We start from the raw sequence: 25,094 nt of genomic DNA, 5'->3' as shown, positions 1-25,094 counted from the left end.
TGGTTTTTAGAGTGGCAGTTAGGCTGAGCAGAAGTTGGATCTTTCAGACACTAAGAAATCAGGAGAGATTTCAAAATCTGCATGTGATGAGTAATTGCAGGTAATTGGCACAAAGAGAAGGGGTTCAGGAAGAGCAGTCAGGACCAGGAAGTTTGAAAAGAAAGGAAGCATGTGGTAGGGTAGAGATGGAAGGGAGCTTTGTGAAATATGGTCAGTGGTTGAGGAAACAAGGAAACATTAAATGTGACGGTCTTAAGTTCTTGAGTTCATAGTTTAGTGCCTGAGATAGAAGCCTTGGGAAGAAATTATTGACGTTAATGATAGTGGAACAGAAAGTCAGTGTAGGGAATATCACAGGTGTCTTCAGGGTTCTCCCAGGTGAGTTAACTGAGCTAGGTTAAAAAGGTAGGAATGGTAAATTGTAGCCAGAGAAAGCTACAGATTAGATGTAAGGGGCCTGCTAGGTTTCAGGAAGGTGGGAATTAGCACAGAAGTGTGTGTGGTTTAGAGAGTTTGAGAAGAGGTTGGTGAGTGAGACCCTGGTTGTGAAGGACTCTGAATGAACGGTTAATACGTCTATATGTTGTGTCTGTCACCAGTATGAGAGGTGGTGGTGAATAGAAACATTTATCATGATCTAGGGGTGAGAGTCTAGGCTCTGTAGTGAAGAAGTCCAGAAAGTTAGACAGAGGGCAGTATTTTAGACAGCTCAGTTCAGTCTAAGCAAATATGAAGTTGTCTGGGTATACTCAATGGAAGGGAGGTCTTGACAGATAGAGGACAAGGGCTGATGAGTAATGAAGTAGTAGTAGACCCTTGATGGGCACTAGAGTGTGAAGATTGAAGCAGTTTTGAACTACAGTTGTATATGTCAGTACTGAAGGAGCAGAGGGTGTGGGTTAGCTCTAGGTAGGTAGAGCAAAGTAGTAGTTGACTTATATATGAATATAGATCTAAAGCAGTGGTACTCAACCTGTGGACTGTGACCCTTTGGAGCTCTCATATCAGATATTTACATTCAGTTCATAACAGTAGCAAAATTATAGTTAGGAAGTGGCAATGAAATAATTTTATGTTTGGGGTCACCACAACATGAGAAACTGTATTAAAGGGTTGCAGCGTTAGGAAAGTTGAGACTTACTGCTCTAGAGGGCAGTGGGAAACAAGAAGTTAGGGCATATCAGACTGAGGGAATCGATCTTGGTGGTGGTAGAATAGTGATTAAATTCTTTAGGGGAGGGGTCATGGAGAAGGAAGGAGTTGTAGATGGGAGTAAAGTAGTTCAAATATTGGCTGTTGAGGAGACTTGATAGAGGGGAAATGCTGAACAAGTTGGGTTTGGGTGTGAGACTAAGAAAAGCACTTTGCTCATCTTCAGTCATCTTTAGAAACAAGACGAGAAATGGACTTCAATTCATTTCTTGTCCATCTTGTCCTTCTTCCAGAATCCCAGGGGAGAAGTTTAAGAATTTAAGGGGATTAGGGAATCTGCTCCTCAGACTAAGGCAGGTTCCCTGATCCCAGCACTTTCTTGATACCCCTGTTTATTCCCAGTGAGGAGCCGGAGGCCATCCTTGGGGGAATTACTCCTGCGGCATGCACACAGCCCAACCAGGGCCCGACAGGCGGTGCAGGTTCTCCAACCTGGGCGAGATGGAACAGGACTTGGACTAGGTGGGGGCTCTCCAGGGGCTTCAACTCCAGTTCTACTTCCCCGGGGCGGGGCTTCTGAGCGCCAAGGTGAGGCTCTTCGAGTCAAGAATGCTGTCTACTGTGCAGTCATTTTCCCTGAGTTTCTCAAGGAGTTGGCTGCCATCTCCCAGGCCCATGCTGTCACCTCGCCTTTCTTGTTGGATACTTCAGAGGAGGTATCTCTTCCTCCCATCTCAGGCTTTGGGCCCCTCAATCCTTAGTTTTCTTCCATGGACAATCAGGGCCTTCTGTGGCCTGGGCTGAAATCCAGGACACGGGCTCCTTTTTATGTTTGGAGGCAGTGGCAAATGGACTTTTTAATTTATTCCAGATGAATGTTTTATGAGAACTTGTTGCAATATGTATAAAAGGGAAATCTCTATTCTGTGCTCATTCTTCTTTGCCACCCTTTATCTGTGGGGCTGTGGCCCTATGAAGATTGTATATAGATGGGGGAATCATCAGGGCCATTTTTCTCTTTGGTGAAAACACTGATGATAGGGTTTCATGATAGCCCTTGTACTGTTAGAAGGTGAGAGGACTTGATGCTTTGGGGAAAATGGAGACTTCATCTTTCTGGACCCTAGAAGAAGAAGCACACAGGCCTAGGGTGGTTTGGGGCTGCAGCAGTTGATGTTTATTGGGGACCAGTATCCCTATGCCAGATCTTAAGGGCCTTGGCCCCTGCATCTCTTGCCTCAGCTTCATTCGTCGCTGTCGAACTCCGAAGACAAACCCTGAAGCAGGGGCAGGGACATGGAGTGCCGGTCGGGGTCCCCGGGGCCCCCACCCTGGGCTCCTGGTGGAGGGTTGCGGGGGCTGAAGAGCCAGTTCTCTGCTAGGGTTGGGGATAGTCACAGCTTGACTCATGCCCTGGTCTTCCTCCCTAGTCCCTCCCTCTGATTCTTTGTGCTACAACACCCCCATCCCGCCACCTTACCACAACCATGCTTCCACCTCACCCTCCCCTTGGCTCCTTCATGAAGGTCCTGTACAAACTCTGGGCTGCTGAGCCTATTCCTTGGTTATGTGCCCTGTGCCCTCTCCCTCCAATGGCCTTTCCCCTTCCTCATCTTCATTTCCCCTAGCAGTACCTGAAAGCATATAGGGGCCCCTCCGGAAGGGGTTTCGACCCTTATGGGAGAATCTGGTGGGTCTGCCTTCTGGCCCTTCTTGGGGAGGTGGTGTAGGTGGGGCTGGGACAGGTGGAGGTACATCAGCAACTTCATGGGTATCAGCAGATACTGATGTGGGGGCCAGAGTTGATATGATGCTAAGGCTAGGTCTAACCCAGTTGGCTCCTTGGGGCAATGGGTCTTTGGTCAGAGACTTCTGTGGTCCCAGCACACCCTTGGGCTGCAGTGAAAACTTGAGGCAGGAGAAAGCAATAGGTAGTGACCGCTGTAACCGGATCAGCTGGGGTTCACGGGCTGTAGGCAAAAGCCCTAGCTGCAGCCAGGTGCAGGAGAAGACCTGGTAGATGACGTAGATGCTGTGGGTGCTTCGGAGCCAGGGAAGATTCTGTTGTAGGCTCACCTGCCCTGGTGGTAGCAGCAGGAAAGCAACTTTCTTGCGCAGACCTCCCATATGTAGGCGAATCCTGCAGGGCTGCCCATCCATCATTCGCATTTCTTCATAGGCTGTCTCGGCTCGGCCATTTGGTGAGTATTCCCGTGTGCAGTGGGCAAAGATACCCTCAGACCCTGCCTGTTCTAGAAGATTTGGTAGCAGCCCTACTGATTTCAGTGCCCTTCTGCCCTGCCGACCTGGCAAAGCCAGGCGGGTGTGGGCTGGACGGGACTGTTTCACTAGCACGCCCAGTAGATCATAGTAGGCTGCATCCGACAGGAAAGGTACTGCCACTACATTGGACCCAAAACGCTCCTCGATGACCTGCAGGTGGCCAGTTTATAAGTCAGGGGCTGAGTTAAGGTCAGAGGTTAACTTGTGTTGTCTAAATTGACCTACCCACTATTGTTCACTGTTTAAGTACATTGCTACAGTATACTAACAGATCTGTTTCTTATTTCCCAGTTCCCTGTAGAAGAATCTAATGTCTTATTTTGTGCCAAATTTTGGTAAATACTTGGATACATGAAAGAATGAGACTTTGTCTTTATACCAATGTAGCTTGGGCTAATGGACGGAACAAAAATGTGAATAGTAGTTAAGTAAAATAATAGCAGGATGTGTCAAGGACAAATGATTTAAAAGTCTTTGTCTTTGATAGAAAGATGATCAAAGGAATTTGGTCAGTGGCAGTACTTGAGCTTTGGAGGAATTAACAGGTTGGGCAGTAGTCATTCCTGACAGAATGGTCAGCCAGGGAAAATCCCTGAACCTTTGGGAACATTTAGGAACACATAATTTCATATTACTTGCATTTAAGGAAGGAAAAGGAAAGGCACACGGGAAATAGGATATGGAAAGTCATATGTATATGCCTTTCATAAACTACTGTTTCATTCAGAGGTCAATGGGATGCCAGGAAGCCACTTATAGGCCCATGGTGGGAGGATGGGACCAAGGAGAAGAGAGCTGATTTTTTAATAAGCATAAAGCAGGAAAGAGAAGTAACTTAAGACTGTTGCAATAATTGCAAGCAAAACACAATTTTAGTTCCTGAACTACATAATGGGAAAGAGTTGAAGACATAGAATTGGTAGAATTTGGTCTTTTCATGGATGTGAAAAAAAAAAAAAGGAATCTTCAAAGATCATGCCTAGGTGATGGGTTATATGGGTAATATTAGGGAAAAATGGATACACAGATGCAGGCTTATAATGTCCATTCTTTTTTGCAGGGGCAGTTATCTCTTACGTTCTTTCTACTGTAGCTACAAGGGATAATTCTTTCTATGTGCGTGTGATGTCTCTTTTTTGTATTGTTCCAATATCTGTTTAGGGTTTCCAGTTCCTTAGGTTTGCCCTTTACTTATTATTATTTTGTTTGCCGTATTTGTGCTTGGTGACCTGTTCATGAGAGTACCTGGGAACCTGGTAAGATCCTTTTTAGTAGTCAGTGACTTAGCTGTTATAGTTTTGACCCATTATAGATTTCATTGGTTGAGCCTTCTGGCTCTCAGTTATGCTAGATTGCAAAGCCATACAGAAGTTCCAAGTTATCTACCTTTTATCTCCCAGATTCCACATATCTGTGTTCTTACACTGAATTTACCCAATGACCCCTGAAGCTGCTCTGCTCTTATTTTGTAACCTAAAGCAGTGTTGAAGTGCCGGCCTGTTGTATTGAAAGAAAGAAATCAGGGCACTCAGAGGTGCCCTGTTCTGCTTGAAGTTGGCACATTTATCCTGTGTATCTTTGCCCTGAGTTATTCGCTGAGATAATATAAGGAGAGTTTTCTTTTTTCTTTTCTGTAGTGAAATACCTCATTTATGATAATGTAATTATTAGCAGGTCTAGTCTAGGTACAGACTTCACTGTTGAAACCAACTAGTCTTAATCTTGGGAGGACCCTTTCTTTCCTTTTCTGCCTCCCTTGCCTTTGTGGTTAGCATATTCACAAGCAATGGGAGTTAATGCCATCAATTCTGCTGGATGCTGCTCTAAGATGGTGGTTTAATATGGAAAATACACATTTTTTTTCTCCTTTTTCCTCTCATGGATTTTGGTTTTCATTTAAATTTGCTGCTGTTCATTCACCCATTACTCATTCATTTGGGTGTATTTTGTGACTTTTATAAGTTGATTGCTACTGCTACTCTTGTCTTAGATTTCCTACCTCTTCCTACACAGAAACCACCCAAGACCCAGCCTGGTCATACTTTGCCACTTTTCCCTTAGCCCTCTCACTTTACCTACCTTATCCTTGATGAGGGCCCAAGTGGCATCTGCTTCATCCAGTGTTAGCAGGTGGGGGCTACTGACCAACATGGTGGGGAGTGGGAGGGGTTGGGCAAGGTAGTGGCTGCTGCAGGAACCCCCAAGCTGCCCAGAGAGATTAGGCCCGCCTACTTTGGGCTGTGACCTACTCCAGCATGAGGTCATAGAGGCCCTAATAGGTGATAGAGCCTTGGATACAGAGAGCACTGTAACTCTACTAGCCTCATTGCAGTCTGTGGGTCATAATATTTACAAATTTTTACTTCTTTTTTCCCAATTCTATTACTGTTTGTCATTTTATTTTTCCTTTATGTTCTTGCCCTGCCCTGCCCTGTCTTTAAACAGCACAAAGACGCTCTCTTCTTTCGTCTCTCCTCTTCTCTTTTCACTCTTTTTCTTTTTTCTTATACAGTCTTGCCTCATGGTCTCGTGGTCTTCTGCCTCAGCCTGGAGTGGTCATTATATTGCTTCGGGAGAGGAAAATGCAACATATTCTTTCTGTCCAAGTCTCATCTATAGTTCTTGTTTTGAGTTCTTTAAGGAAACAGGGTAGGACCACTCCTCTTTTTAACTGCTTTACTAGAGTAACTGCTATCTAGTTAGTTGTGGATTACTTCTCTTTGAGGCTACACTGGGGTCTGGAAGGACATAGAAGTATAGATTAAGACTTAGACTGAAAAATTCATCATCATCATCATCACCATCACCATCACCATCACCATCATCACCATCAACAGCAGCAGCAGCAGCAGCAGCAGCAGCAGCAGCAGCAGCAACATCATCATCATCCCAGGGATTCTCAGCCTATAAATTACCAGGGAGATTTGAAAATTACTGATACCTGGTTCCTATTTTTACAAATTATGATTTAATTCATCTGGGGGTATGCCTGGGAATTCTAACTTCTGAAAGCTCCTAGGTTGAAGCCAATTATTAATGAGTGGGTTATAAATGCGGTAGAGAACAGGTGTGCGTAGGAGGGTGATAGGCTGAGCAAGCAATGTGGAGAGTAAGATCTAGATGGAATTATGTTCCCTTAGTAACTGGCAGGAATTTTCAGGAAGCCAGAATTACCCAGGTAAACATGAAGATTTTCTTCATGTTCCATTCCTGTTGCAGGTGAATTTGTGTGTAGTAGTTTCTCTCCCACTCTCGTTATTGCTCTCCTCCCCCATGTCTTTGTCCAGAGAGCTCACCTAATGTTTTGCTTGAGAAGAACGACTCTTGAAAAAAATTACTTTAGAACTTTTTAGTAATCATTTTCCCACTTGATACTTTGTCTTAACAGTTTCTGAGGTTCCCTGGAGGTCTCCTGTCTAGGGGGTGTCCTCTTACAGCTTGAGCTAGAGAGAAATGCTGTCCTGCAAAGCTGGCTGTACTCAGAGCCAGCTTGAAGTGGTACGTGCATGCCACACAGAAGGGTATGGCACTGATAGGAAAGTGTTATCAGGAAAACTGTCCAAAAGGCAGTGCAGTTGGTCTCAAGCCAAAGGCCCGTCTCCTCAGCCAGTACTAATGCACGGCAGTGCCAGCGCTTTGAGCAAGTGCTTGACAGTAGATTTGCTCCTGCTTTCAGGAGAGGAATTAAGGTCAGATATTTGGTGCACTCTTCAGTGCTAGGGTGTGTGTCCAATACTAAATGTATTATCTTAGATGATCCTTTTAGATATTTCTTGGTTTTGTTTTGTGTTTGTTTTTGAGTCAGGGCCTGACTGTGTAATCCAGAATGGCTTTGAACTCATTATGTAGCTGCAAGCTGCCCGAATTTCACAGCAGTCCTCCTGCCTCAGCCTTCTGAATGCTGGGATTACAGCAGTCACCACTGCCAGCTTCTTTCTGGAATATGTATTATTGTTTCATTTTATAATGAAGAAAAGGTTCAGAAAAATTAATTAGCCAACAACACACAGCATGTAATTAACAACAGATCTATGGATCCAGCTCTTAATATTGATCCTTTTGGTGGTGTTGCACTGTTCACTTCAGTGTATGATGAGAGAAATACATGTGGCATAGTGAGAAGGAAGTGGACAGGATGCAAGAGAAGCCACAACAGTCCAAGTGAGAAACCTCAGGTTTCTTAAGACAACTGAAACCAAGTTCCTTCTTTTTTGTGCCTATTTGGCAAGGCCCTCACACAATACCATCTTTTGTATTAGGGCTGTAATTTTTAATGTTTATGGGTGTTTTGCCTTCATGTCTGGCTGTGCATCGTGTGTGTGCTTGGTGGAAGTGGAGGACAGAAGAGACCATTAGATTCCTTGGACTGGAATTAGAGACAGTTCTGAGCCGCCATGTGGGTATTGGGAACTGAACCCTCATCCTCTGGAAGAGCTGTCCATGCTTTTAATCGCTGAAGCATTTTCTCTATTCCTGATCCAGCATGGCACTGTGTTACTGAAGCTGGTCTCCCACTTGTTTACTTCTGACTTAATTGCTACATTCGAATTTATATACCACCCTTACATTTTGGTTGGCAAGGAAAAGAAATACAGTGTAGTGTATGTAGTTGGCAACTCTGTTCCCCCCAGAAAGCAATTTTGATGAGGAACACTGATGTGGAATAAGAGGCAGATAGAGACAAGTAGAAAGGACAGAATCATGTCCCTCTGTACCTCTGCAGTATAGAAGAAGTTCTGACTGAGAAGCAAATGCAGATGACAAGGGGAGTCCAGAATGAGAAGACATGTATGAGGTCAGTGCAGTGATGGCTTATTGGTTAAATAGGAAGCAGAAGCTCTTAGAATTTTTGCTCATGGACATGGTTCAGAGGTTAGATGGGGTTCTAATAAACTACTGCTGGAAATCCTCATCTGCCCTTTTCTTGCCTTTCAACTTCCATGAATTCCTAGGCTTTCTAAATTCTATGATGCTATACCTTAATGTGAGTAAGTCTGTTTTTCCTTTTTGCTCAGAATCTGAGACTGAAAGATGCTCAAGGAAAACAGATGATAACTAATAACTAAGTCATGAATGAGTTGGTGAGCCTGAGGGTTGGACTGTTTGGGCCATATCTTTCTGGGATTTGTTTCCCATGTGGCACCATTCTGTGGTTATCTTTGGAAAGAAGTTCTGATTGCCTTGAGGATATGAGAGTGATGTGTATGGAGATAGAAAATAAGTAGGACTTTATGCAGAAAACATGGATTCTTTGCATGAATCTCTTGGTAGCATAAAGTAGCAGTGACAGTAAAGATATAGAGTGATAAAGATCCCTAATGGTCTCTTGCTTCAGGCTGCAGGGATAACTATACACACTCTTGATGCTTTAGTTTAAACTTTTTGGGATAAATATGTAAGAAAGCTGAGAATTTTTAAGTTTACAGAAAGAAAGGAAATGATACTTCATATGTTTAGGAACATCACCATTGAAATTCAGGGCAGTGCCCCCTAGTCAAACTTGTTAACGTTCATTTTAGTTAGATATGTGAACATTTACACTAAGTGAATTAAAGGCTATAAATAGGATCATATTGGTTGGGGCCAAAGTTATGGAAAAGATGTTTCTACAGAGATTATTTATTTTGAAAGTATAGGTGATGGGCAGTGGGCATATAGTTAATTCTCAGGTTATTATGAAGAACGAGAATGAGAGTGTGCTGGCAAAGCTTTCTGAACATATCACATGGTAGGTATGTATGGAAGATCATCAAAACACAAATGTGTTAGAGTTTTGGCTTGAAGAAAACATTCTCAGCACATGGCTTTGGAACAAGAAAACTGGGAGAACTGTGCACAGCTAAGAGTTGAAGGTGCCTTATCTTCCCGCGGCGGATGGTAACAGACTCATTGCTCATGAACATTGATTGCACATGATTTCTCTTTCCATGTATCAGAGAAGAAAATGGTGTGTGTGTATGTATGTGTGACATGGGACGATCATACACGAATTCCTTTATATTTCTTTATAATAATGTAATAAATATCCTACTGCCATACATGGTTGTTCACATCTCAGTTATTTTCTCAAACTAGATCAAAGGGAAATCTTGTAAGAGAAGTGTGTGGATATCATAGCTTGTGGTCCATCAGGTTCAGTATGTCTGTGTGTGCACACACATGCACAGAGGAGCCAGAGCTGAAGGTGGGTCTTCCTCTGTCATCCTACTCCTTATGTTTTGAAACAGTTTCTCACTGAACCCAAGCTCAATGATTGGCTAGGGAGCTCCAGGGGTCTGTCTCCTCTTGGCCCTCCCCCTCCCCTCCCCCTCCCCAGTACTGGACTTATAGATTAACACCTGGCTTTTATGTGGGTGCTGGGAATCTGAATGGAGGTCACTATGCTTGCAGGCAAGGAGTGTTTCCCAGAGCCATCTCTTCCAGCTCCAGGACTAGTATTTTGTTAGCTTTTTACAAAATCATTTTGTGGAGGACTTTTAAACTTACAACTGCATGAAAAAGGTTAGTTTTGAGAATGACTGAACTCATACACCATTGACTAGACCAGTGGTTTTCAGCCTGTGGGTTTCGACCCCTTGGTACACCTCTACCTCCAAAGATTTTTACATTTAAGATTCATAACTAGTAAAATTACAGTTATGAAATAGAAATGAAAATAATTTTATGGTTGGGGCTCACCACAACATGAGGTACCTGTATTAAAGGGATGTAGTTTTAGGAAGGTTGAGAACCATGTGGACTAGATGCTCTCTTCACCCAGTCAGATTCAGTGCGATTTTGAAATCATGCAGACATTTTGAGGTACCTCTTCCTTGTTTATAGGAGTCTGTTAAGACCCCATTTAGCCCTAGAAATGACCAATGTCCTTCAGTTCTGTGGTGTCTCATGGTGCTTGGTCCAGCTGTCTGAGCTACTGGGCTAGGTTGTTCTTGCTTCAGGTTTCCATAACACCAATACCGTGGATATGACTGCAGTTTTCTTTGACTTTACTGCTGTGACTCCCTGTCTGTTATATATTACTCCATCCATTGTCCAGCCTTAACTATAAATCGATTCCCCCATTGGGCAATGCCATGCTGTTTTCAGTGTAATATTCTGTTGGACAGCTGCAGCAACATAAAATATTCCCATTTCATCATATTGCACCAGTATCACATGCTGTTAGTGACAGTGAGCAAGACAGGAGTGCTGATGGGGCTTTTACATTCTTGCATGAGGGTACACAAAAGGCCAGGTTGACAAGTGATCATAATGACCCTTTAAATATCAGCTTTATTATTAATTAATTATTATTTTAGTTGGACCTCTGACTCCCAAATTCCCAGCCTCAGAGAAAGAAGTTGTAGCTATTGCTTTGGGAGTCTTTATTGGAACTAAAGGAAGATAAAGTAGTAATTGCACATGAGACCAAGACAATTCTTTGATTGGGAATATCTTAAGTCTTATATGCTGGCTCAATTGGCTCTATAGGGTACATTTTTCAGATTCTTAAAATATGGAGTATAAGTTTGTATAACATCTCTGGAACAGGCTGAAAATAGAATCTGGCTCCAGGTACAGAGAAGGATGTAACTCCAGACAAGAAGTTGTCTACACATCTAAGAAGCAGAGTGAGACTTGGGTTGAAATGATAGGGTTGGGCAGGAGAGGGAAATTCTCCAATAGACTATATTTCATCTAGTTCCTTCATCTCCTTATTTTACCTGCATGGTAATGTGCAGCCCCTGCTTTTGCCTCCTTTCCAGTAAGAGATAAGGCTGGCTAGGCCAAAGTTTAGAGGTGCCAGTGATATACATACTAAGGGTGTCACAGAAAATACCTTTGAGTCATCAAAGTACTATGCATATAGGACAATGACAACATAATCCACATTCCCAGACTCCAGGTTTTGTTCCAAGGGAGTTCCCCTACCCTGTTTACTTCAAGGTGTATTAAAACTGCTTTTTTCTGAATTTGAACATTTCTAAGAATCGGTCCCTAATCTGCTTGGTGCGGACCCCATAGATGAGGGGGTTGAGGGCAGGTGGCAGCAGCAAATAGATGATGGACAGAAGGATATGCACTGGCTTTGGGACAGTGTGACGACCAAAGCGATGGGTGAGGAAGGAGAAGAGACCAGGCACATAGAAGGCCAGGATGACACAGATGTGAGAACTACATGTACCAAAGGCCTTTACTCGGGCCTCCTGGGTAGGTAGCCGAAGTACTGCATGGGCAATGAGCCCATAAGATCCAGCAATGCCCAGAATATCTACACCAGACACAGCCAGTGAAAGTGCTAGCCCATACATGTTGTTGACCCATGTGTTACCAACTACCAGCTCTACAACTGCCATGTGTGCACAATAGGCATGGTGTATGATCTTGGCATGAAAGTGCTTAAATCGTACTACCAGCAGAGGGAAAGGCACTATAACAGCCAGGACTTTCAGTGTCAGTGCCAGGACTGCATAGCCCACACGGGCTTTAGTTACCAAGATAGGGTAGTGTAGTGGACGCCCCACTGCCACAGCCCGATCACAGGCCATGGCCAAAAGCACACCAGATTCCATAGCAGTCAGTGCATGGACAAAGAACATCTGGATTAGGCAGGCAGTGTATTGTACAGGTTGGGGTCCAAGCCACAGCACAGCCAGCAACTCTGGGGCTATAGATGTGGCTAAGCCCAGGTCAGTAGCTGCCAGAGTGGCCAGGAGTAGAAACATGGGTTGGTGCAATGTAGAGTCTATTCGGATTACTGTCAGGAGTGTTGCATTGCCTAGTAGGGCCAGCAGATACATGAGCCCAAACACTAGGGACAGCCAGGCCTGGCCATCTCCCAATGCTGGGATGCCAGTCAATATAAAGAAAGCTGGGTGTTGGAAGGTAGAATTGGACTGCGAACTTTCTGCCATTCTGTAAGGATGAAGTTTGGGTCTCATGGGGATATTGTTCCTGATAGGGGAAGAACAAGTGGCGGAGAGATTCTGAGCATGTTACAGTGCTGCAAACCCATCCATGAACTGGTGAAGGGCCTGGAATATTACAGGAGCATAATGATCTTTGCTTGAGACAGGGGTTTGATTGGTAATTATTTCATGACCATAATTAGGTCATAGGATAATCTTTTGCTCCTAGTTATCCATGAGTGTTAGAAGGAGAGCAGAGGCAGGGGTAGAAAGGAAAGGTTAAGGAAATGGGTGACTGATGAGGTGGCTGCTACAGTCAGAGTCCTCCCATATGAGGTCATCTGAGGAGATAGAGCTATGACTGCCTTTTCCCTCAGAGTCCAAGGACAGTCTTGGTCTCTGTATTTGGGGAGAAAACTGGTGTGGGGTGAGGACCATCTTATCTCATCTTGACTATTTTTGGGAGGGTCTTTAAACCTCTATGATTTTGATTCTGTAATAGGGATAGACACAATGATCTTAAGTATTTACTTGAATTAATAATTGGGGTATCAATACACTAGGAAGCAAGGAGGAGGCAGTATAGAAAGACAGGGAGAAACTATAATGGCACAAAGTAGGGTCTGGAGTGAATCTGGGAGCCTGAAATGACAGGAGAAATTTGATAGGCCCAAGGGATGCTTACATTATTCTGCATTTGGTGCTGAAGTTGTAATCTTGAACATCAGGCAGAGAGAAGTTGTGAGTAGGGAGCAATGGAGAGAGAGAGATGGCAGCAAGACAGGAAACATTTCTTCTTGGTATCCTTTCATTCTGGATTCTGAAGGGGGTTCCAACTGGAGTCCTGGACTGCCTCAGAGGTAAGGCGACTGAAGGAGGAAGTGGTAGAAATCCCAGAGTACTGAGTATATGAAGAAACACCTCTGATGGAGGAGGCACGATGAGTAGAGGGAGTCCCTGCAAGTTTCTAACCCCGGTAGAAGCTTAAATTTTGAATGAAGACAAAACCAGCGGAAGACTTGACTACAGAGCTACCCTAAGCCCTGAGTGCTGGCAGTCGCTCTTCACCTTGACCAATGCCTCTTGGGCCTTTTTATGAGCTGTTCTGCCTGCATCCCTCAGGGCCCTTATTCCATCCACCTGTGCCACATTAACTCTTTTTTGTACTGTATTCTTGCTCAGTGCTCACAGACTCAGCATGCTCAATAAAGAGAAAGGAGAGGAGACATGGAAGGAAAACCGTGGAAAATTCTGAGGAACACTTCCTCTGGAAGGTCTTTTGTATCTGGAGAGAACTTGTGTCATTCTATGACGGCGTCTGCTCCACTCTAATAACTTTTGCCTCTCCTCACTCGAGTAGAAGTGCAGAGCAAGCATTGCTTCTCCTAACCATGTTGTCTTCACAGCTTCATATTGTCTAGCATGCGTGTCTAGGTTGTGATTGAACATTTACGACTTTCAAATGTGAACAGATCTGTTAGCCTCAAAGCCTAGGATGACAGGCACACTTGTTACTACAGTTTAAGGAGTTAGGTATCCATGGAGAAGAGAAAGTACTATTCACCATCAACCAGAAGACTACTCAATGCAGGGTTTGTTGTTGTTGTTGTTTGTTTTTTGCTTTTTTATTTGCTATAAAAAGGCATCCTTAAATAACCACAGAATTAAAAAATCACAGTAAAAAACACTGGGATTATTGGAAAAATGGAAATAGTCAGCATTATTATATTCCAAGATATCAGTGATGCAGCACCCCAAAATATCAGTAACACATATTAAAAATGGTAGGAATGGGGGCCAAGGAGATAACTCATTGGATAAAGTACTTGCCACACAAGTGTGAAGACTGAACTTGGATCCTTGGCACCTACATAAAAGCCAAGTGGATGTGGTGGGCCACCTGAAATCCCAGCAATTAGGAAACAGAGACAGGAGGTCCCTGGAACAAGTTAGCTAGCCTAGAGTATATCTAGGCTTAGCAAGAGACCCTGCTTCCATAAATAAATGGAGAATGGGTGAGGATGTCAACCTCTGGCCTCCACATGCAGACACACACATAACACATGCAAAAATAACCCACAGTAGATTTTTTGGGGGGGGTATTATATGGTTAGAAAGTGCAAATACTATATCTGGAGAAAAAAAACTTGGTTTCATAGAAAGCCTGTCAAAATTATGTTGAAAGTTATAGGGATAAGCTGAGGCCCCTGACAGATGTTTGAAGAAGAATATATGCTGACTTTTTGTGCTCAGCCAGGATCATCTGGGTGAAGTTTTTTTGTGGCTATCTAGTCTCTAAAATGCAGAATCACTTATGAGTATAAAACTCACTGCTCAGTTTCCTAATATGTCAGCTGTGTTTGGACAAATTTGCATTTCAAGACCAGCACTGTAGCAGAACTGACTGAGCCCTTTTTGTTCCTGGTCTTTTGCCACATGGGGGAAGATGAAGGGACCACAAGACCTGCTGCTCTCCAGGAGTTTATGTACTGAACTAAGCCCTCACCTCTGAACAGATTTTAAAGTAAGTATGATTCTTTCTTTGTTTTATAAAACAAAGCAAAACAAAATAAACATACACCCTAAGACACAAGATGAAATAACCTGCCAATAGCCACAACCAACAGCAAAGTTAGTACACAGCAAAGTTAGTACACAAACTCAAATAGTTTGGCCTTAATGTACTTACAGTAAGTACTTCAGCTGAAATTTAGCATGTGCACAGAAGTTTAGTAGATTAGCTAGGGGCAGTGGGTGCTTGTTCCTGGGACAGATAATTCAGGGGGCTTTGGTTTTGATGCAGTTTGACGTAATCAAGCTGTGGGTGGTAATTGCTTGAGGAAGGAGGGGAGTGCTCAGGAGCTAGGAACTGTACTAGGACAGCTATGGAGGGAGTTGGAGAAAAATGCTTTTGGCTTCAAGAGATTCAGAGGTTTTTGGCTGTCTATTAGGGATGACTCCTAAGATAAATCACAGATCTCTTAGATACAACAATCTAGAATTGAGGTAATCGAGTTCTTGGAAACCTGATAATTTTGAGTTTACAAGATGTACCAGGAGATTTGTGTTTAGAAAATTCTATTTTTGGTGTTCTAGACCCTAGATCATCTTTATAGAAGTTCTCTGAGTGCATGTTGGGGTCACCTGACTTAAGATGGAGATTTGACATGTCCATGGCTTTATAGGACTGCTATGATAGGGTCTGCTTCCCATAGGAGGATGTGAAGCCTCCCAGGTTTGTGGGAAGTGGCAGGAAAAAAGTGTTGGGAATACAGATGCCATTGTGCTCACAGAGAGCACTGGGGAGATGAGAGATGTTAAGCACATTGGGTTGTCCTTTTAAAGGAGAAGATAGACAAGCCGTTTCCTGCCTAGAGGAATTGGGATGGAAGTGACTAATGGCCTAGGTAACCCCTGGGCTATCTGTATGGCCAGGCCACAAGCTTCCACAACCTGAACCAGAGTTGGCTAAAAGTCTAGATGACCTCTGAACTATCTATATGGCCAGAGGCTCCTCCAAGTTTCCACAAGCAGGACCAGAGGTAGCTATAACCTAGGTAACTTCTGTGCTATCTCTATGACCGAGACCATACTCCTAGTCCTTAACACTTGGACTTATCTTTAGAACCCATCTTCATGGAAGAAGTGACATGTTCTTTAAGAAGAGTTTCTATGTAATTATGCTTCCTTGTTCACATGAGATTGTGTTACACCAGGAAAGTTTTCCCCAAATTGTACTATACTTAAACATACCTAAAATAAACAGCCTGGTACCAGACTCTAGAAGTTTTTTTTTTAATATATTTTTTTTATTATGTATTTTCCTCAATTACATTTCCAATGCTATCCCAAAAGTCCCCCATACCCTCCACCCTACCCACCCATTCCCACTTTTTGGCCCTGGCATTCCCCTGTACTGGGGCATATAAAGTTTGCATGTCCAATGGGCCTCTCTTTCCAGTGATGGCCGACTAGGCCATCTTTTGATACATATGCAGCTAGAGTCAAGAGCTCCGGGGTACTGGTTAGTTCATAATGTTGTTGCACCTACAGGGTTGCAGATCTCTTTAGCTCCTTGGATACTTTCTCTAGCTCCTCCATTGGGAGCCCTGTGATCCATCCAATAGCTGACTGTGAACATCCACTTATGTGTTTGCTAGGCCCCGGCCTAGTCTCACAAGAGACAGCTATATCTGAGTCCTTTCAGCAAACGCTTGCTAGTGTATGCAATGGTGTCATCGTTTGGAGGCTAATTATGGGATGGATCCCTGGATATGGCAGTCTCTAGATGGTCCATCCTTTTGTCTCAGCTCCAAACTTTGTCTCTGTAACTCCTTCCATGGGTGATTGTTTCCAATTCTAAGGGGCAAAGTGTCCACACTTTGGTCTTCGTTCTTCTTCAGTTTCATGTGTTTTACAAATTGTCTCTTATATCTCGGGTATACTAAGTTTCTGGGCTAATATCCACTTATCAGTGAGTACATATCATTTGAGTTCTTTTGTGATTGTGTTACCTCACTCAGGATGATGCCCTCCAGGTCCAACCATTTGCCTAGGAATTTCATAAATTCATTCTTTTTAATAGGTGAGTAGTACTCCATTGTGTAAATGTACCACATTTTTTGTATCCATTCCTCTGTTGAGGGGCATCTGGGTTCTTTCCAGCTTCTGGCTATTATAAATAAGGCTGCTATGAACATAGTGGAGCATGTGTCCTTCTTACCGGTTGGGACATCTGGATATATGCCCAGGAGAGGTATTGCGGGACTCTCCAGTAGTACTATGTCCAATTTTCTGAGGAACCGCCAGACTGATTTCCAGAGTGGTTGTACAAGCTTGCAATCCCAGACTCTAGAAGTTTTAACCAATACCAGCTACTGAGCTGTGTTGAACGAGATTCTCTTCTTGCCTTACAGAGATTGTTACTCCAGTCTTGCTGTTCGCCAAGACCCCTGTAGAGAAGAGGACATTTATCCCCAGTTGCTTCAAGACTGGCATAGAAAAATAGGATAGGGGAGGCTCTGTTTTGAGATTGACTCTGACTCTCTTACTTAGACTAATATAGCTTCCAACATCATTTTCCATAGACAGGGTTGTCAGATATCAGCATGTTTCCACATGGACCTCTTCTGTGTTTGTTTTACTTTAAATTGTCTGTAAACACTACACACATTACTCATTTATACAGTAGATTACATTTCAGAAAACTTTGGTTTTATTGGTGCCACTCAACACTGAATCCTCTTAGAGAATCCTAAGTAACTCTGAAATACCAAATCACAATTACCAGGTCAGTATGAGATACCTGCAGACCTAGCAGCATCATAGTAGTTGAACCTTCATCTTATCCTAAATCCAGAGAAGAGAAAGGATCTTGTAAGGTCAGGTGGCATTACCATATGGGAATGTGGAAAGATCATGGAATCACCACACCCATTCTGTCTTCTAGCATCAATCACCCCACCATCTCCAGCCTTCCAACCCTTGCTTGTGAAGGTCCTTAACATAGTCTATAAACCACAGGACACTGCCAATCTCTACTCCCTGGAGTAGTAGATGTGCTTGGCCTGAGGGCACTGATTTGAAAAAGGAGCTATTTATTCTCCATCTTCTTTACAGTGGGATCCTGTGGAAATCAAGTTTGTTAGGAGTGTAGAATAGGTAGTGTCTAGTATGTATGTTTGTATGTATGTATGTTTGTATGTATTTTTTGCCTTACTGGGGGGTTGAAACTAGAACTCATGCATGCGCTAGGCAAGTTATCTACCAATGAGCTATATTCCTAGTCCCTTATTATTTTTTTCTTGAGATATGAACTCAGTAATTTGCCCAACTAGTACTAGAACTCACTATATAACATAAGATGGCCTCTGACTAAAGATCCTACTGCCTCAGCTTCTTGAGTAGCTGGGATTACTGTTGTGTGCTACCATAGCCTGCCCCTGCCATGTCTAGCTTAGCCAACCTTGTGTATTACCTACTCTCCCTATATACTTTTTCTTCCTCTGCAATAGAATTGTCCTTTCTAATTGTAGAATTCCGAGGCTGACACCATCTTTGACCATATTTAACTAGTGACATTATCCTGCATGCTGATGCCACAGTCTCCTGGTGCAAACTGTACCTGTGAGACTGGGTTACAGCACCAAGGAACCCCTTTAACATACAGAATATTCTTTTCTTTCCAGTAGAGGCACAGAAGAGGATTGATTATTTATCCATTTATTATTTATACTATTATTAACTGAAAACATAGACTTGTACTGGGGTGTCTCTAAAAGCTTATAGGAGATATGGGTTCTTGTAAAGGTTCTTTAGCTTTTAGAAGAAGGGTCCTGAAGTGACTCCTTTTATTGGAGTTTGGCTGAGGCCGTCAAGAAATCACTTCCCACCCAGGCATGGTGACTCATGCATGTAGTGGTAGCACTTGGAAAGCAGGAGCATGGGATTACTGTTAGTTTAATGCTAGCCTGAGCTGTAGAGTGAGACTGTTGCAAAACAACAGACAAGATTTCTCTGAGGTACTGGACAGTACTTTTACTGTTCCCACCAGAATCTCCTTCCCTCTTAACTCACTGTATAGGTGACTTATAAGCAGGAACGCTACTAATGCTAGACACAGAATTCATCAAATATTAAAAATTCATCATATGCCAAGCACAGTACTGTAGATGGATAAATAGACTTCTTATGTTTATTGGGGAATGTACATTTATGCCCTCGATTCATCTGTTGCACCAACCCCCACTGTGATATTGGAAGATGGGTCTTTGGGAGATGATTAGGCTAAGCTGAGACCAGGAGACACTTGGAATGAGATAAGTGTTCTCACAAGAATCAGAAGAGTGAGCTTGTTCTCTTCTGATCTTTTCACATCTTATGTGGGACCAGCAAGAAAGCAGCAAGCTGACTCTAAATCAAGGACAGAGCTCCCACTAGGAGCCTCCTCAGCAGGCTCCTTGATTTTGGACTTCTCAGACCCTAGAAGTGTGAGATAGAAATGCCTGTTGTTTAAGCCACAAAGTCTGTGGTACTTTATCACAGCAGCCTGGATATACACTCAAAGAGCCACCCAGGCCATCTCATTAGGACCTATGTGTCTGAGATCCCTGTCACCACTGGAGCATGTCCTTTTTATGTCTCATGCCTATTCTGGAATATTGTCGAAGTCTCATTACTGATCCTCTTGTCTCGTGTGTTTTTGTATTTTATTTTTTAAAATTTATACATTTATCTTAGAAACGACCAAGATATAAATGACCAAGAAAAAATATGCAGAAGTATCAATAAGCCCTACATTGCCAATTGTTAATGTTTTATCTCACTTGCTTTTAGATATTTTTAACACAGCCAATAACATCTACAGATATTAAAGTCTTTTTAACCCTTATAATGTCCTATTCTCTCATGTTAAAACTATTATGAAGTTTTAATGCTTTTTTTAGTTGCTGCTTTTATATACTTTTTTTTTTTCCATTTTTTATTAGGTATTTAGCTCATTTACATTTCCAATGCTATACCAAAAGTCCCCCTTACCCACCCACCCCCACTCCCCTACCCACCCACTCCCCCCCTTTGGCCCTGGTGTTCCCCTGTACCGGGGCACACAAAGTCTGCGTGTCCAATGGGCCTCTCTTTCCAGTGATGGCCGACTAGGCCATCTTTTGATACATATGCAGCTAGAGTCAAGAGCTCAGGGGTACTGGTTAGTTCATAATGTTGTTCCACCTATAGGGTTGAAGATCCCTTTAGCTCCTTGGGTACTTTCTCTAGCTCCTCCATTGGGAGCCCTGTGATCCATCCATTAGCTGACTGTGAGCATCCACTTCTGTGTTTGCTAGGCCCCGGCATAGTCTCACAAGAGACAGCTACATCTGGGTCCTTTCGATAAAATCTTGCTAGTATATGCAATGGTGTCAGCGTTTGGATGCTGATTATGGGGTGGATCCCTGGATAAGGCAGTCTCTACATGGTCCATCCTTTCATCTCAGCTCCAAACTTTGTCTCTGTAACTCCTTCCAAGGGTGTTTTGTTCCCACTTCTAAGGAGGGGCATAGTGTCCACACTTCAGTCTTCATTTTTCTTGAGTTTCATGTGTTTAGGAAATTGTATCTTATATCTTGGGTATCCTAGGTTTTGGGCTAGTATCCACTTATCAGTGAGTACATATTGTGTGAGTTCCTTTGTGATTGTGTTACCTCACTCAGGATGATGCTCTCCAGGTCCATCCATTTGGCTAGGAATTTCATAAATTCATTCTTTTTAATAGCTGAGTAGTACTCCATTGTGTAGATGTACCACATTTTCTGTATCCATTCCTCTGTTGAGGGGCATCTGGGTTCTTTCCAGTTTCTGGCTATTATAAATAAGGCTGCTATGAACATAGTGGAGCATGTGTCCTTCTTACCAGTTGGGGCATCTTCTGGATATATGCCCAGGAGAGGTATTGCTGGATCCTCCGGTAGTACTATGTCCAATTTTCTGAGGAACCGCCAGACTGATTTCCAGAGTGGTTGTACAAGCCTGCAATTCCACCAACAATGGAGGAGTGTTCCTCTTTCTCCACATCCTCGCCAGCATCTGCTGTCACCTGAATTTTTGATCTTAGCCATTCTCACTGGTGTGAGGTGGAATCTCAGGGTTGTTTTGATTTGCATTTCCCTGATGATTAAGGATGTTGAAGCTTTTATATACTTATATGAAGTAATCACTATTATATGTAGAAATTATGTTTTTGAGTGATGATTATACAGATAAGCATGTTTTTATCACTCATTTAAATCACTATAGAGCTTTATAGCTTATGACTACACCAAATATGTATTTTAAAATGTATTTAAAATTTCTACTGTCTGTTTTTCTATGTATACTATTATTAACAACTTTGTACACATCTTCTTTATAAATAGAGATGTGAAAATTTCTTATGTCTTTCTCTAGAGCATATATCTTTATGTGGAATTGTAGATTTTAAGATAATGCACATTTCTTCTTTTGCAGAATACTGTAAAATTGTTCTCAAAATTGTTCTAATTTGGTGTCTCCTTAACAACTTTATGCAAGATCTTATTTTTTTAAATACTACTGATAACTTTATATTATTAGACTGATATTTTTATGACTATAATAATATTACTTTGTTTTAATATACATTTTACATGCCTTTATTGGTTATCTATGACTTCTCTATTGGAAATCCCCCAGTCATTTCTTTGGGCTGTTTTTCTAGCCAGCTGTTTTCCTTCCTGTGTAAGTATGTCGATGGTTGTAAGTATTCTAGACAGCAACTCTTTATTTTACATTAGAAATATAACATCCCAGGCTGATGTCTTTTAATTTTATTTGTAGTCTCATTTATCTTGAAGGAAATCTAAATCTTAATAAAAGCACATGTAGGACATATGCTTTTTGTATATGCTTTATTATGTGTTTTCCTCCCCTGAGGTTGTTCACTCTCAACAACCTTCAGGTCATGAGATATCAGTCACTTCCTGAGTCAGGTATAAGCTAAGCATTTGTACGTATATCATCTTAGTGGGGAACTAGATGCCGTGATTTCTACATTATGTCCGATACGACTGATGAATGAGTAGCTTACTTATCACAACCAAACATCTAATGAATCCGAATTTAAATTTAGGTCAGTATGAGTCCAGAATGGATTCTCTTAATGACAGCATGTTTCAGGGTTATGTGAACTTAATAAAACGGAATCAGCTTGGGCCTCATCATGTGTTCCTGGAATAATCTCATTTCTCCCCAGCTTGCACTTCCTTTCCTCAGAACACCACTCTGTTTGAGATTGAAGGAGCAACCCCAAGTGCTTTGCTTGAAATCAGTAGGCAAATAAATGGCTTATCTTCTGTCTTCTGTATTTACTTGACAATGCTCACATCCGCTCAAATTATACTTAAAGAATCTTCTATATTATAGTTCCTGTCTATGAGACACTTGCACTTTCTGCCTGCACTCCGGAATTCTCTTTTGAATTTGATGAAATTCTCCCTGTTGAAGGCAAACAGATATATCTTCTAGCTTTTCTAAAATTCTATGCAGTACCCCCAATTCCCTGTCTAGAATCTCTTATCACCTCCTTTCCTTGAGTACTGAACAGTGTAGACATTCTGCAGAACTGGCTGTCCTGAAAGCATGGGGGTCGGTGCTGGGTAAGAGGCATTGAAAATGTCAATTTTCTCTGTTTTCACACTACTAAATGCACATCTTTTCCACCCTGCTTCTTCCACTTCCCCACGGGCCAAGCTGTCCTTTTCCAGTTCTGACGGGCGGGTACAGAGTCACAGAGTTGCGTGGTGCCTGAGGACAGGCAGTCCTGAGTTCCTTCAGCTACCTTCCTCTGTCTGCGATTGCTTTTGTGTTGAGTCTTTTGTCACAGAACCTTCCCACTTCCTTTTCTCACTTTTCTTCACTGAGGTCCATGAGAATAAGCTTGGTTTGCCTGAGTTTAAAATCTCTTATTATCCGATCGTAACTGTAGCCAGGCTGTCCTCTGGTCCCGTTCTTGCTGTTCAGTGTTTCCTTTGTATTTTGCTAGGTTGTTTGCTTTTAAATCATCCAAAAATATTTAAAAATGTTGTTTATTTATTGTCTCCTCTTAACACAGATTTCACAACTGCTTATTAAATAAAAATAAAGGCATATAAAGACCAAATTAATAACAATCTCTTTCCATCTCGTCCTTGTATGAGCAGCTCCTCTATGCCTAAGATATTTCTGTTAATATCTTACATGCCCTCCTCTCACTCAGGCTGTGAATATTAATGACTGCTGTCTTTATAGCAAGCACTACTCTTAGGGACTTGACAAGAACACATTTCAGACCTTCAGGTCAATAGATATAACTTTTTCTTTCTGAGGAACTCTTTTTACTTTATTTCAAAGAGAAGAAGCCTTTATGTGGTGAGACGATACAAGATAGATTTGTTTTCTTTTCCTATGAAACACTGCTGCTCAGACAGCTGAGTGAATTGTTTCAGTTTATGTCTTGAAGTGCCCACACACTCACGTGGGTATGGATGGTCCTGGCTGCCGAAACTTAGACCCATTAGTGCACAGGGCCACAAAGTCCCCTATGCAGCAGTTATAGAAGACCGAACTTTCGTATATTGCATCCTTGCACACCTCTAAAAATAGAGTTGGACAAACATTTTCCAAGTGGTTTTATATATAATATATACACATTTGTATATACATACCTTTATTCACATGTTGTTCAGAATTTTAAAAATGTACCCATTTATCACAAAATCATAATGAAGACTGGACAGTGTTTTCTCATTCTGGAAATATGAAGCTCAGTGACCATAGCCCTGCAAGCCACCAGAGACTGGTAATCCCTTCTGCACAGTAATATTTTTGCAGTAAACCTGGCAAAACTGCTTTTCCAGGAGAGAGGGGCAAGTAACATGAAAGAATCATACCTTACTCACCGTAGCGAATGAAATATGAGAAGGATCTTCATGTGAAAGCCCTTGAACAACCGCTACTTCATCACCAATAAAGCTACAATGAAGGATGCACATTTTGTCACCTAATTCTGTTGAGTTAGTTTCATTAACTTCTTTTAAAGGCCTATTATTTTTTTTCCATTTTTTATTAGGTATTTAGCTCATTTACATTTCCAATGCTATACCAAAAGTCCTCCATACCCACCCACCCCCACTCCCCTATCCACCCACTCCCCCTTTTTTTTTTTTTTTTTTTTTTTTTTTTTTTTTCCATTTTTTATTAGGTATTTAGTTCATTTACATTTCCAATGCTATACCAAAAGTCCCCCATACCCACCCACACCCACTCCCCTACCTGCCCACTCCCCCTTTTTGGCCCTGGCGTTCCCCTGTTCTGGGGCATATAAAGTTTGTGTGTCCAATGGGCCTCTCTTTCCAGTGATGGCCGACTAGGCCATCTTTTGATACATATGCAGCTAGAGTCAAGAGCTCCGGGGTACTGGTTAGTTCATAATGTTGATCCACCTATAGGGTTGCAGATCCCTTTAGCTCCTTGGGTACTTTCTCTAGCTCATCCATTGGGAGCCCTGTGATCCATCCATTAGCTGACTGTGGGCATCCACTTCTGTGTTTGCTAGGCCCCGGCATAGTCTCACAAGAGACAGCTACATCTGGGTCCTTTCGATAAAATCTTGCTAGTGTATGCAATGGTGTCAGCGTTTGGATGCTGATTATGGGGTGGATCCCTGGATAAGGCAGTCTCTACATGGTCCACCCTTTAATCTCAGCTCCAAACTTTGTCTCTGTAACTCCTTCCAAGGGTGATTTGTTCCCACTTCTAAGGAGGGGCATAGTGTCCACACTTCAGTCTTCATTTTTCTTGAGTTTCATGTCTTTAGGAAATTGTAACTTATATCTTGGGTATCCTAGGTTTTGGGCTAATATCCACTTATCAGTGAGTACATATTGTGTGAGTTCCTTTGTGAATGTGTTACCTCACTCAGGATGATGCCCTCCAGGTCCATCCATTTGGCTAGGAATTTCATAAATTCATTCTTTTTAATAGCTGAGTAGTACTCCATTGTGTAGATGTACCACATTTTCTGTATCCATTCCTCTGTTGAGGGGCATCTGGGTTCTTTCCAGCTTCTGGCTATTATAAATAAGGCTGCTATGAACATAGTGGAGCATGTGTCCTTCTTACCAGTTGGGGCATCTTCTGGATATATGCCCAGGAGAGGTATTGCTGGATCCTCCGGTAGTACTATGTCCAATTTTCTGAGGAACCGCCAGACGGATTTCCAGA

The 25,094-nt window shown here is 42.4% G+C and overlaps 3 protein-coding genes across 19 annotated transcripts in view; 1 reads left to right on the top strand and 2 right to left on the bottom strand.

Annotated features, from left to right (window-relative positions):
- Positions 1-9,473, top strand: part of Fam160a2 (family with sequence similarity 160, member A2) — a 28,932-nt gene extending 19,459 nt beyond the window's left edge. For all 15 annotated transcript variants that reach the window (XR_001778008.2, XR_003946573.1, XR_378277.3 and 12 more), the window contains one exon: positions 1,555-9,473. Coding sequence is in view for 12 of the 15 variants with exons in the window: in XM_030243034.1 (XP_030098894.1) it covers positions 1,555-1,913 (359 nt within the window). In the remaining 3 variants the exon portion in view is untranslated. The remainder of the gene's footprint in view (positions 1-1,554) is intronic.
- Gm5901 (predicted gene 5901) lies at positions 2,307-5,646 on the bottom strand. Of its 3 annotated transcripts, none has more exons than NM_001329995.1 (3): positions 5,515-5,646; positions 2,787-3,614; positions 2,307-2,530 (listed from the first exon to the last, which is right to left on the bottom strand). In NM_001329995.1, exons 2-3 carry the CDS (start codon positions 3,319-3,321, stop codon positions 2,397-2,399), a joined length of 669 nt encoding a protein of 222 aa, NP_001316924.1. In that variant the 5' UTR covers positions 3,322-3,614; positions 5,515-5,646; the 3' UTR covers positions 2,307-2,396. The 3 variants fall into 3 exon arrangements, with proteins under 3 accessions (NP_001316924.1, NP_001369348.1, NP_001182656.1); NM_001382419.1 differs by having other exon boundaries at positions 2,787-3,585; NM_001195727.2 differs by having other exon boundaries at positions 2,307-2,527; positions 2,787-3,585.
- Positions 9,474-11,366: 1,893 nt separating the features above from the next.
- On the bottom strand, positions 11,367-12,356 carry Olfr692 (olfactory receptor 692). The gene has a single exon (NM_146355.1). The coding sequence runs from the start codon at positions 12,354-12,356 to the stop codon at positions 11,367-11,369; it is 990 nt and encodes a 329-aa protein (NP_666467.1).
- Between the last annotated feature and the right edge of the window lie 12,738 nt (positions 12,357-25,094).

This window comes from Mus musculus, chromosome 7, assembly GCF_000001635.26.
Source record: "Mus musculus strain C57BL/6J chromosome 7, GRCm38.p6 C57BL/6J".
NCBI classification, from domain to species: Eukaryota; Metazoa; Chordata; class Mammalia; order Rodentia; family Muridae; genus Mus; species Mus musculus.
This window is presented reverse-complemented; position numbering and strand designations above follow the sequence as displayed.

What these genes read in the sequence shown, in the direction of transcription:
- Olfr692 (NM_146355.1), bottom strand. Translation starts at nt 12,356, where the DNA reads ATGAGACCCAAACTTCATCCTTACAGAATGGCAGAAAGTTCGCAGTCC.
- Gm5901 (NM_001382419.1), bottom strand. Translation starts at nt 5,586, where the DNA reads ATGTTGGTCAGTAGCCCCCACCTGCTAACACTGGATGAAGCAGATGCC. An exon ending in GGGCCCTCATCAAGGATAAG is followed by an intron (nt 3,586 to 5,514) that starts GTAGGTAAAGTG and finishes GGCCACCTGCAG; the next exon opens with GTCATCGAGGAGCGTTTTGG. An exon ending in GGGCCCCTATATGCTTTCAG is followed by an intron (nt 2,531 to 2,786) that starts GTACTGCTAGGG and finishes CCCCAACCCTAG; the next exon opens with CAGAGAACTGGCTCTTCAGC.